The sequence below is a fragment of the Scyliorhinus canicula genome, chromosome 18 (assembly GCF_902713615.1).
Source record: "Scyliorhinus canicula chromosome 18, sScyCan1.1, whole genome shotgun sequence".
NCBI lineage: Eukaryota > Metazoa > Chordata > Chondrichthyes > Carcharhiniformes > Scyliorhinidae > Scyliorhinus > Scyliorhinus canicula.
In genome coordinates, this window is record NC_052163.1 from 30,407,678 (window position 1) to 30,420,737 (window position 13,060).

Below are 13,060 nucleotides of genomic sequence, written 5' to 3' on the forward strand. Positions count from 1 at the left end.
GCATTGGAAAGGGTGCAGAGGAGATTTACCAGGATGTTGCCTGGTATGGAGGGAAGATCTTACGAGGGAAGGCTGAGGGACTTGAGGTTGTTTTCGTTAGAGAGAAGAAGGTTAAGAGGTGACTTAATTGAGGCATGCAAGATGATCAGAGGACAGTGGACAGTGAGAGCCTTTTTCCTCGGATGGTGATGTCCAGCACGAGGGGACATAGCTTTAAATTGAGGGGAGATAGATATAGGACAAATGTCAGAGGTAGGTTCTTTACTCAGAGTGTAGTAAGGGCGTGGAATGCCCTGCCTGCCACAGTAGTGGACTCACCAACACTAAACACATTCAAATGGTCATTGGATAAACATATGGATGATAAGGGAATAGTGTAGATGGGCTTTAGAGTGGTTTCACAGGTCGGCGCAACATCGAGGGCCGAAGGGCCTGTACTGCGCTGTAATGTTCTATGTTCTATTTCAACTTTGAACTGCAGTAATGGGATACCAACATGGTGAACTAGAAGCCAAATTTATAAGGAGTCACGGGAGTGTTGGAATGGTAGCAAGACATTAGGCTCAGAATGTGCAGACATAATGACAATGAAGGCAGAGTGTATCAATGGAAGAGTGCTTTTCTGATTGGAGGGCTGTGACTAATGGTGTTCCGCAGGGATCAGTGCTGGGACCTTTGCTATTCGTAGTATATATAAGTAATTTGGAGGAAAATGTAACTGGTCTGATTAGTAAGTTTGCAGACGATACAAAGGTTGGTGGAACTGCGGATAGCGATGAGGACTGTCAGAGGATACAGCAGGATTTAGATCGTTTGGAGACTTGGGTGGAGAGATGGTGGATGGAGTTTAATCCGGACAAATGTGAGGTAATGCATTTTGGAAGGTCGAATGCAGGTAGGGAATATACAGTGAATGTAGAACCCTCAAGAGTACTGAAAGTCAGCGAGATCTAGGTGTACAGGTCCACAGGTCACTGAAAGGGGCAACACAGGTGGAGAAGGTAGTCAAGAAGGCATACGGCATGCTTGCCTTCATTGGCCGCGGCATTGAGTATAAGAATTGGCAAGTCATGTTGCAGCTGTATAGAACCTTAGTTAGGCCACATTTGGAGTATAGTGTTCAATGCTGGTCGCCACACAACCAGAAGGATGTGGAGGCTTTAGAGACGGTGCAGAAGAGATTTACCAGGATGTTGCCTGGTATGGAGGGCATTAGCTATGAGGAGCGGTTGAATAAACTCAGTTTGTTCTCACTGAAACGACAGAGGTCGACCTGATAGAGGTCTCCAAAATTATGAGGTGCATAGACAGAGTGGACAGTCAGGAGCTTTTTCCCAGGGTAGAGGGGTCAATTACTAGGGGGCATAGGTTTACGGTGCGAGGGGCAAGGTTTAGAGGAGATGTACAAGGCAAGTTTTTTTTTCACAGAGGGTAGTGGGTGCCTGGAACTCACTGCCGGAGGTTGTGGAAGCAGGGACGATAGTGACATTTAAGGGGCATCTTGACAAGTACATGAATAGGGTGGGAATAGAGGGATACGGACCCAGGAAGTGTAGAAGATTTTAGTTTAAACGGGCAGCATGGTCGGCACAGGCTTGGAGAGCCGAAGGGCCTGTTCCTGTGCTGTACCTTTCTTTGTTCTTTGACATCAAAACTCAGCGTTTTGTTGCAAAAAACTGATAGTAGTGTCTGCAAATGCAGGTAAATGTAGAAGGTGCTGTCAGTATTACTCTGCCTATTCCATAGGTTGCACTGTTGCAGTCTTTACAAATGCAATCAATACAGAATCAGAACAAACTTTTGACAACACTATTCCCACTGTTTTAAATTTAAGCCTTGCTCAATCAGGAGGAACTGAGATTTTACTGGCATAATTATCTTCAGTGGCAAACGAACATTCTGACGCATGCAAAGAGTTTGTCCTGACCTTCAGCATCAGGAAGGCAAATGTAGCTCGAGGATGTTGCCATACTACCACCATCAGCACTGACATTGTGATACTGGAGGTTGTTGATAGCTTTGCATATCTAGGCTCCACAATCACCAATCTGCCACTTGATGTTGCATCAACACACACATTGCAAAAGCTGCAGCTGTAATATCCAGGCTGAGTAAAGGAAAGTGGAACAACAGGAACCTTACAGAGGTTACCAAACCACAAATCATAGAATCACAGAATCACTACAATGCAGAAGGCCATTCAGGCCATAGAATCTGCACCGACCCTGTGAAAGATCGCCCTACCGAGGCCCACGCCCTCACCTATCCCCGCAACCTCACAACCATTTTGCCCCAAGCATGGCTAATCTACCTAATCTGCCCATTTTTGGACTGTAGGAGGAAACTGGAGCACCCGGAGGAAACCCACGCAGATACGGGGAGAATGTGCAAACTCCACGTAGTCACACAAAGTTGGAATCAAACCGGGATCGCTGGTGTTGTGAGGCAGCAGTGCTAACCACTGTGTTACCAAACCACCAGTTTAGTCCACTCAGCGTTCTCTTCAGCCCTTTCCTCTACAGTGGGGAGACCTGGTCAACATATATGTTAGGTAGGCAGAAGGGTAACAGTTTCCATCTTCACTGTCTCAGATTTATCCTCGGCATCTCGTCAGGTCAAGGTTACCAACTCAAGAGGTTCTGGAAGTACTAATTCAGTCATCATACACTCATTGCTAATCCAACATCTGTTGTGGCCATAAACCCAAAGACCTTCTGTTTGGTGAACTAATCACTGGGTCACCACTGCCTGGGAGTCCATAATCAAAGTCGCATTTTTCCATTGCTCCAAGAACACCTACAAGTGAAATATGGCAGATAATGACACTGACAATTGGGAGACAGTCGCTGGTAAATGTAACCCTCGAAGGCTGATTGTTTGCGAGAGCATGGAAGAGGCAAGGCAGCACTGGGAGGGAAGAGGTCTCAAAGAAAACAGAAGCTTGCAAATTTTGCATCTTCTCAGCCGAGTCTTCCTCTGCAACAAACGTGGCAGCGACTGCCATGGCAGAGTGGGCCACCTGAGCTACATTTGTTGATGTTTAACAGAGGTAACCACCACAGCACAAGCCATTGTCTCATGTGACAAAAGGCTGCCACCACCACCACCAATTGCTACGAAACAATCACCCTGACTCAATAAAACTAAACTCTATATGCATGCAATTTAATTTTCTTGGAATAACATTTTAAAAGTCGCATGATGTTTTCAAATAATACTAGAAAAAAAGTTTTGATATTGCAACTGCTCTCCTAATACCCGATGTTGCGTATCAATCGATTTCATTTTCTGTATAAAGATAGCGGAAATCCACTGTCTGGTGCCAGATAAGTCTCTGTGGGCAGCACTTTGAGGTGTGTGGCAAGCACAGTTCCTTTGTTGCCAACCATAAAATTTGGACAATATTGATCCATTTGGAAAAATGCGGCTTTAATTTTGGACATGAGCTCCTCATATTATGAGTGCGAGGAGAGAATGAGGGATGCGGAAGAAAAAGATTTAACGACTGTGCACAAGAGGAGTTTGGGGTTGTTTTTGCTCTTGATGTTGGAATAGCAAAGAGTTATCCAGGAAAAGGGAAGCAAAGGTACAGTTTTACGGTAGTGTCAGATTTGGCTGTGGACAGTTTGGCCGTTGATCAAATGCCTGAGCCATGGCAGGCTTATTAAGTTAATGCATCACTTATTTCCCAAATCTAGGAGTAAGTGTAGCGAGTGGAAAAAATTTATTTCTGCACCAAATTCAGAAAACCTTTTACATTAGAAATCCCAATACGGATTCATAATTATGGTCCAAACCTTTCATGTAAACTTTTAACTGCCTCTGGTGACTTATGACGTAGACACGATGTGCCAAATAGAGGCAAATATCTGGCATTTACTAATACAAGGGGTGAGGAATTGAGTTTTCCTTCATTTGGGTACAGTTTTATGCTTTAGGAGCACCAGGGGACAGTCCTGGGTTTAATGCAACTGCAATGGGGTCCTTGGAGGTTGACAACTGCAGTGACCTGCTGAAGCTTGACAGCATTGATATCCGTTCATATGAAGGTGGAACCTAAGGTTTGATAGGACTGTGGAAAGCAAAGCTGAGATTTGGCTTAATTAGGGGTTCATTCAAAATGAAACGTGGTTCATTGGTGGATTCTGGGTGTCTACCAGCAGTGGAGAAGCCCGAGGCAAGACTGCCGTGCAACTTTCTAAGATATCTCTTATTAGTTCATTAATTTTGTATGTTTAATTGACTTCCCAATATGCACCTCAATCTTTCTCACACCTATAGAAAAATTATTGATTTTAATTCTGATAAACAAAATGCATGTGGTTATTCCACCTTTCAAATTAGGAGCCCCCCCCCCCTCCCCCCAACACCTCTCCTTATCTCAGTCCCAAATGGTTTACCCCGTATCTTTGAACTGTGATGCCTGGTTCTGTATTCCCCCGTCATCAGGAACATTCTTCCTGCATCTACCTTGTCTAGCCCCGTTAGAATTTTATAGGTTTCTATGAGAAGTCCCCTCATTCTTCTAAACTCCAGCAAATACAATCCTTACCGACTCTCTTCATACGTCAGTCCCACCATCTTGGGAACCTTTGCTGTGCTCCCTGCAAAGCAAGAACATCCTACCCCAGATAAGGAGACCCAAAACTGTACAATACTCCAATTGTGGTCTCACCAAGACCCTAGACAACTGCAGCAAGACATCGCTGCTCCTGTGGTCTAATCCTCTTGCTATGAAGGCCAACATACCATTTGCATTCCTCACTGCCTCCTGCACCTGCATGCTAACTTTCAGTGAATGGTGTACAAGGGCACCCAGGTCTCATTGCACATTCCCCTCAACCTGTAGCCATTCAGAAAATAATCTGCCTTCCTGTTTTTGCTACCAAAGTGGATAACCTCACAGTTACTAACATTGTACTATATCTGCCATGCATTTGCTCACTCGCTCAACTTGTCCCAAGTTGAGGTATCTCTGCATCCTCCTCACAGCTCACTCTCCCGCCCAGCTTTGTATCACCTGCAAATTTGGAGATAATACATTTGATTCTCTCATCTAAATTATTAATATACTTAATGAATAGCGGGGGTCCTAGCACTGATCCGTGAGGTTCCCCCACTGGTCACTGCCTGCAACTTGGAAAAAAGTTGCGTTTATTCCTGCTCTATTTTCCCTGCCAAACCAGTTTTCTATCCATTTCAAAACACTATCCTCAATCCCATGCGCTTTAATTTTACACACAAATGTCTCATGTGGGACCTTGTCAAAAGCCTTCCAATAGACCAAATAAACCACATTCACTTGCATTCCCATATCAGCTCTATAAGTTACACCGTCAAAGAATTCCAGGAGATTTGTCAAAAGTGATTTCCATTTTATAAATCCATGATGAGTCTGTCCAATCCTGCCACTGTTTTCCAAGTGCTCTGCTATTAAATCTTTTATAATGGACTCGCGCATTTTCCCAACTGTCAACGTCAGGCTGACTGGTTCATAATTCAGTTTTTTTCTCTACAGTTTTAAATAGTGGGGTTACATTAGCTTCCCTCCGATCTGTAGGAACTGTTCCAGAGTCTATAGAAACTTGGAAGATGTCAACCAATGCATCTACTATTTCTAGGGCTCCTTCCTTAAGTACTCTGGGATGTAAATTGTCAGGCCCCAGGGATTTATCGTACTTCAATCAAATCAATTTCCCCACCACCATTTCCCTACTAATATGGATTTCCTTCAGTTCCTCCCTTTCACTAAACCTTGCGTCCCCCAACATTTCTGTCCAGCTCCAAGAGGTTTCTAGATGATATTTGCCTTTGTCGTGGACCCATTGCTATTCCTTCATCTCTCTATGATGAATTTGTGCTTGAAACTCACCTGTTTTATTTATGATGATAGCATGATAACAACTCATTGATACTTGCAATGAAAGCAACTACGTTCACCAAGCTTTAGTTTGCTTAAAATACAGTAAATAAAAAATGACGGGACAGCAACTCAGGTCCTTATCCTATTGCACATATCATAGCTCAGGTATTATAGCAACATCCATAAGAAAATTCAGTTAACAGCATACCAGTGTGGGACGTGGGTGTGAGAGGGGTCTGTGGAGCAACTTCTTGATTTCCTCGGAGTCTTCCAGAAGCAGTCGATGGTAATCCCCGTGCTGCCGGATTTCGGCCATGCCTCATTCGTTCCTCTCGCTCTCTTCGTTCACGGTCATCATCTGCTGCTCTGCTGGCCCCCTGAAATGATCCAAAAGGGGAAAAATGTAATCAAGGATCATATCTGCTGAAACATCTATAATTTTCTTTAACTGAAATCAGTTTTAAACAACTAAAAAAATCTGAGGAATTACTTGTCTCGCATTCTTATGACACTGGATTTATGATGGGGATGATTTTTCAGTCTCCCTTATAAACAATTCAGGGTATGTCCTGTGATGCCATTCACAGGAATATCAGGCTTAATTCAGAAAGAGTCAGGTTTCAGGCACTAATTCAGCAATGACAAGCAATGAAAAACTGATAGTCAAACTGTTGACCTGAAGGCAACAAATGTATTTCATTCTGCACACACATGATTGAAAAGTTCAACTGTATGTGAAGGATCTTGTAAAATCTAGTTCAATGACCCACTTGCTGGTGCAACAGTTCCATGACCTGTAAGCATTATTTTGCTGAAATCCTGTGCTGTTACAGTAAAGAGATAAATTCCAGATTATGAAAGGAGTGAAATGGGAAATTTCAACTCCCCCCCCCCCCCCAACATGGGGTTATGACAATATGGATTTCGATTTACAAGTTATTACCAACACGAAGATAATGAACACATGGACCCTGCCCTGGCATTCAATGTGATCGTATTTTACCGTGCCCTGCCCACTCGCACAACAGCCCCTTCACAAACCACCTCCAAATTAGGCTGACCGCACTGCACGTATGCAAATCTCCCCGGAACAACCAATCAGTAGCTCTGCTCTGCTGCCCTCTGCTGGATGCTTGCTTGCACTCGAACTCCTCTGGTCTCTATCGCAGGCATACCTCCAAATTAGGCTGACCGCACTGCACGTATGCACGTATCCCTCGATTCTAAGGCACTAAAAATCTTCATGTATCAGCTTTAGTTAGATTCAACAATAGAGCACCAGCAACCCTCGAGGGTACAGAATTCCAAATGTTCACAACCCTTCGAGTAAACTCGTTGCTCCTCATCTCAGTGCTAAATGATTGGCTACTTGAGAATGTGCCTTTATGCTCCACATTCCAGAGTTAGGGGAAATAAACTCTGGTTCCCTGTCGAGTTCCATCAGAATCTTGTATGTTTCAATGAGATTACCTCAACTTCCAAGATTGTAGACCCAATTTACTCATCCTTTTGCCATATGACAACATTCTCATTCGAGGAAGCAATCTGGTGGACCTTCATTGTGCTACCTCCAATGCAAGTTTATTTGTCCTTAAATATGGAATCCAAAACTGTGCACGGTTCTCCAGGAATGATCTCACCAGAATCTAAAATTGTAGGTACTCCAATCCCCTTGAAATGAAGGTCATCATGCCATTTGCCCTCTTAATTGCTTGCTGTACACTCCATATTAACTTTTTAGAGTGCCCAATTATTTACACTGATCCAGCAGAGGGCAGCAGAGCAGAGCTACTGATTGGTTGTTCCTGGGAGATTTGTAGCTGCTGCTACTGTCCCTGTACCCTATCGTTGAGCCAGAAAGTCTAGAAAAGGTTGCCACCGCCTAAAGAACCCTTGTACCGACCCTCTCAGGGCGAATTTGACCTTCTCTAGCTTAATGAAACCCGCCATGTCATTGAACCAGGTCTCCACGCTTGGGGGCCTCGCATCCTTCCATTGTAGCAAGATCCTTCGCCGGGCTACTAGGGACGCAAAGGCCAGCACACCGGCCTCTTTCGCCTCCTGCACTCCCGGCTCCACCCCAACCCCAAAAATCACGAGTCCCCATCCTGGCTTGACCCTGAATCCCACCACCCTTGACACCGTCCTCGCCACCCCCTTCTAGAACTCCTCCAGTGCCGGGCATGCCCAGAACATATGGGCATGGTTCACTGGACTCCCCGAGCACCTGACACACCTATCTTCACCCCCAAAGAACCTACTCATCCTCGTCCCAGTCATGTGGGCCCGATGCAGCACCTTGAATTGGATGAGGCTAAGCCGCACACACGAGGAGGAAGAATTAACCCTCTCCAGAGCATCAGCCCACGTCCAGTCTTCGATCTGTTCCCCCAGTTCCCCCTCCCACCTAGCTTTCAGCTCCTCTACTGACGCCTCCTCCGCCTCCTGCATTACCTTGTAGATATCAGATATCTTCCCCTCTCCGACCCAGACCCCCGAAAGCACCCTGTCGCTCACCCCCCTCGCGGGAAGCGAAGGGAATCACTCCACCTGCCGTCTAGCAAATGCCTTTACCTGCAGATACCTGAACATGTTCCCCGGGGGAGCCCAAATTTCTCCTCCAACTCCCCCAGGCTCGCAAACCGCCCATCAATAAACAGGTCCCTCAGCTGTCTGATGCCCGCTCTGTGCCAACCCTGAAATCCCCCATCAATGTTCCCCGGGACGAACCTATGGTTCCCTCTTAACGGAGCCTCCATCGCGCCCCCCACTTCTCCCCTATGTCGCCTCCACTGCCCCCAAATCTTGAGGGTAGCCGCCACCACCAGACTCGTGGTATACCTCGTAGGACGGAGCGGCCACGGCGCCGTTACCAGGGCCCCCAGGCTTGTATCTCCACAAGACGCCCTCCCCATCCGTTTCCATGCTGCCGCTCCCCCTCTATTACCCACTTGCGCACCATCGACACATTGGCCGCCCAATAATACCCCAAGAGATTGGGTAACGCCAGCTCCCTCCCCCCCCCCCCCCCCCCCCATCTCTACCCTGCTCCAAGAAGACCCTCTTCACCCTCGGGGTCCCATGCGCCCAAACAAAGCTCATGATGCTGCTAGTCACCCTTCTAAAAAAGGCCCTAGGGATAAAGATGGGCAAACACTGAAAAAGGAACAAGAACCTCGGGAGAACCGTCATTTTGACGGACTGCACTCTACCCGCCAACGATAGCGGCACCATGTCCTACCTTTTAAATTCCTCCTCCATCTGCTCCACCAGCCTGGTAAAATTAAGCTTATTGAGAGTCCTCCAACTCCTGGCCACCTGCACCCCCAGGTATCTGAAACTCTTCACTGCCCTCTTAAATGGGAGTCTCCCAATTCCCTCCTCCTGATCACCCGGGTGTACTACAAATACCTCACGCTTGCCTAAATTTAACTTATAGCCCGAGAAGCACCCAAATTCCGCTAACAGCTCCATCACCCCCGGCATTCCCCCTTCTGGATCCACCACATACAACAGCAGGTCGTCCGCATACAGCGATACACGATGTTCCTCCCCACCCCGCACCAGACCCCTCCATCTCCCTGACTCCCTCAACGCCATAGCCAAAGGTTCAATCGCCAATGCAAAGAGCAAGGGGGACAGGGGGCACCCCTGCCTGGTCCCACGGTAGAGCCTAAAGTACTCCGATCTCCTTCCATTGGTAACTACACTTGCCATCGGAGCCGCGTAGAGCAGCCTCACCCATTTGATGAATCCCTCCCCGAATCCGAACGGCTCCAGCACCTCCCACAAGTACCCCCGCTCAACTCTATCAAACGCTTTTTCCGCATCCAGCGCCACCACTATCTCCGCCTCCCCCTCCACTGCCGGCACCATAATAACATTTAGCAGTCTCCGCACATTCGTGTTGAGCTGCCGTCCCTTGACAAATCCTGTCTGATCCTCGTGTATCACCCCTGGCACACAGTCCTCTATCCTGGTGGCCAGGATCTTCGCCAGCAACTTAGTGTCAACATTGAGGAGCGAGATAGGCCTGTATGATCCACACTGCAAGGGGTCCTTATCCCGCTTCAGGATCAGAGAGATCAGTGCCCGCGACATCGTCGGGGGCAAAGCCCCCCCTCCCATGCCTCATTGAAGGCTCGCACCAACAGGGGGCCCAACAGATCCGCATACATTTTATAAAATTCCACCGGGAACCCGTCCAGCCCCGGCGCCTTACCTGACTACATTTGTCCAATCCCCCTGACTAGCTCCTCCAACTCTATCGGCGCCCCCAGCCCCTCTACCAGCTCCTCTTGAACCCTTGGGAAACATAGCCTGTTCATGAAGCTCTCCATCCCCCCTCTCCCCATCGGAGGTTCTGACCGGTACAGTTCCTCGTAGAAGTCCCTAAAGACCCCATTTACTTCTGTCCCCTTCTGCACTACATTCCCACCCCTATCCGTCACTCCACCAATTTCCCTAGCCGCATCTCGCCTGCGGAGCTGATGCGCCAACATCCTGCTCGCCTTCTCCCCATACTCATATACCGCGCCCTGCGACCTCCTCCACTGTGTCTCCGCCTTTCTGGTGGTCAACATGTCAAATTTGGCCTGCAAACTACGCCATTCCCCCAGCAACCCTTCCTCCGGTGCCTCAGCGTATCTCCTGTCCACATCCAGGAGCTCCCCCACCAGTCTCTCCCTCTCCTTCCTCTCCCTCCTTTCCCTATGGGCCCGGATGGAGAACAGCTCCCCACGGATCACTGCTTTCAGAGCCTCCCAGACCATCCTCACCCGGACCTCCCCCGTGTCGTTGGTATCAAGATACCCCTCAATACTTCCCCGGACCCTCCTACACACCTCATCAGCCAGCATCCCCACATCCAGGCGCCAGAGCGGGGGCTGGTCCCGCGCCTCCCCCATCTCCAGATCAGACAAGGAAGAGTTGATGAACGCAAAGGGACAGGTGGTCTGAGGTGCATTTGTTTTAATGCGAGAAGTGTAGCAGGTAAGGCAGATGAACTTAGGGCTTGGATCAGTACCTGGGAATATGATGCTATTGGTATTACTGAGACTTGGTTGAGGGAAGGGCAGGGCTGGAAACTGAATATCCCAGGGTACAGATGCTTCAGGAGGGATAGAGAGGGAGGTAGAAGGGGTGGAGGAGTTGCATTACTCGTCAGAGATGATATCACAGCTGTGATTAAGGAGGGCATGATGGAGGATTCGAGCACGGAGGCAATATGGGTGGAGCTGAGAAATAGGAAGGGTGCAGTAACATTGTTGGGACTTTACTACAGGCCTCCCAAAAGCGAGCATGAAGTAGAGGTACAAATATGCAGACAGATTATAGAAAAATGTAGGAGCAATAGGGTGGTTGTGATGGGAGATTTTAACTTCCCCAACATTGAATGGGATTCGTGTAGTGTTGGAGGCATAGATGGAGCAGAGTTTGTAAGGAGCATCCAGGAGAGTTTTTTAGAGCAGTATGTAAATAGTCCAACCCGGGAAGGGGCCATATTGGACCTGGTATTGGGGAATGATCCCGGCCAGGTGGTTGATGTTTCAGTCGGTGATTACTTTGGGAATAGCGATCACAATTCCATAAGTTTTAGAATACTCATGGACAAGGACAAGAGGGGTCCGAAAGGAAGAGTACTAAATTGGGGAAAGGCAGAGTATAACAAAATTCGGCAGGAGCTAGGGAATGTGGATTGGGAGCAGCTGTTTAAGGGTAAATCCACATTTGAAATGTGGAAGTCTTTTAAGGAAAGGTTGATTAGAGTGCAGGAGAGACATGTTCCTGTGAAAATGAAAGATAGAAATGGCAAGATTAGGGAACCATGGATGACGGGTGAAATTGTGAGACTAGCTAAGATGAAAAAGGAAGCATACATAGGATCGAGGCAACTCAAAACTGATGAAGCTTTGGAGGAATATCGGGAAAGTAGGACGAATCTCAAATGCGCAATAAAGAGGGCTAAAAGGGGTCATGAAATATCTTTGGCTAACAGGGTTAAGGAAAATCCCAAAGCATTTTATTCGTATGTAAGGAGCAAGAGGGTAACTAGAGAAAGGATTGGCCCACTTAAAGACAAAAGAGGGAATTTATGCATGGACTCAGAGGAAATGGGTGAGATTCTTAATGGGTACTTTGCATCGGTATTCACAAAGGAGAGGGACAAGACGGATGTTGAGGCTAGGGATGGATGTTTAAATACTCTCGGTCAAGTTGTCATACGGAAGGGGGAAGTTTTGGGTATTCTAAAAGACATTAAGGTGGACAAGTCCCCAGGACCGGATGGAATCTATCCCAGGTTACTGAGGGAAGCGAGGGTCGAAATAGCTGGGGCCTTAACAGATATCTTTGTGGCATCCTTGAGCACGGGTGAGGTCCCGGAGGACTGGAGAATTGCTAATGTTGTCCCTTTGTTTAAGAAGGGTAGCAAGGATAATCCAGGGAATTATAGACCTGTGAGCTTGACGTCAGTGGTAGGCAAACTGTTGGAGAAGGTACTGAGGGATAGGATCTATTCACATCTGGAAGAAAATAGACTTATCAGTGAGAGGCAGCATGGTTTTGTGCAGGGAAGGTCATGTCTTACAAACCTAATAGAATTCTTTGAGGAAGTGACAAAGTTAATTGATGAGGGAAGGGCTGTAGATGTCGTATACATGGACTTTAGAAAGACGTTTGATAAGGTTTCCCATGGCAGGTTGATGGAAAAAGTGAAGTCGTATGGGGTTCAGGGTGTACTAGCTAGATGGATAAAGAACTGGCTGGGCAACAGGAGACAGAGAGTAGTGGTGGAAGGGAGTGTCTCAAAATGGAGCAGGGTGACCAGTGGTGTTCCACAGGGATCCGTGCTCGGACCACTGTTGTTTGTAATCTACATAAATGACCTGGAGGAAGGTATAGGTGGTCTGATTAGCAAGTTTGCAGATGATACTAAGATTGGTGGAGTTGCAGATAGCGAGGAGGACTGTCAGAGAATACAACAAAATATAGATAGATTGGAGAGTTGGGCAGAGAAATGGCAGATGGAGTTCAATCCAGGCAAATGAGAGGTGATGCATTTTGGAAGATCAAATTCAAGAGCGGACTATATGGTCAATGGAAGGGTCTCGGGGAAAATTGATGTGCAGAGAGATCTGGGAGTTCACGTCCATTGTACCCTGAAGGTGGCAACGCAGGTTGATAGAGTGGTCAAGA

The 13,060-nt window shown here is 47.2% G+C and overlaps 1 protein-coding gene across 4 annotated transcripts in view; it reads right to left on the minus strand.

Moving 5' to 3' along the window:
- Positions 1-13,060, minus strand: part of LOC119953705 (casein kinase I) — a 60,523-nt gene that overhangs the window by 16,982 nt on the left and 30,481 nt on the right. For all 4 annotated transcript variants that reach the window (XR_005458080.1, XM_038778256.1, XM_038778254.1 and 1 more), the window contains exon 7: positions 6,072-6,240. Coding sequence is in view for 3 of the 4 variants with exons in the window: in XM_038778256.1 (XP_038634184.1) it covers positions 6,072-6,240 (169 nt within the window). In the remaining variant the exon portion in view is untranslated. The remainder of the gene's footprint in view (positions 1-6,071; positions 6,241-13,060) is intronic.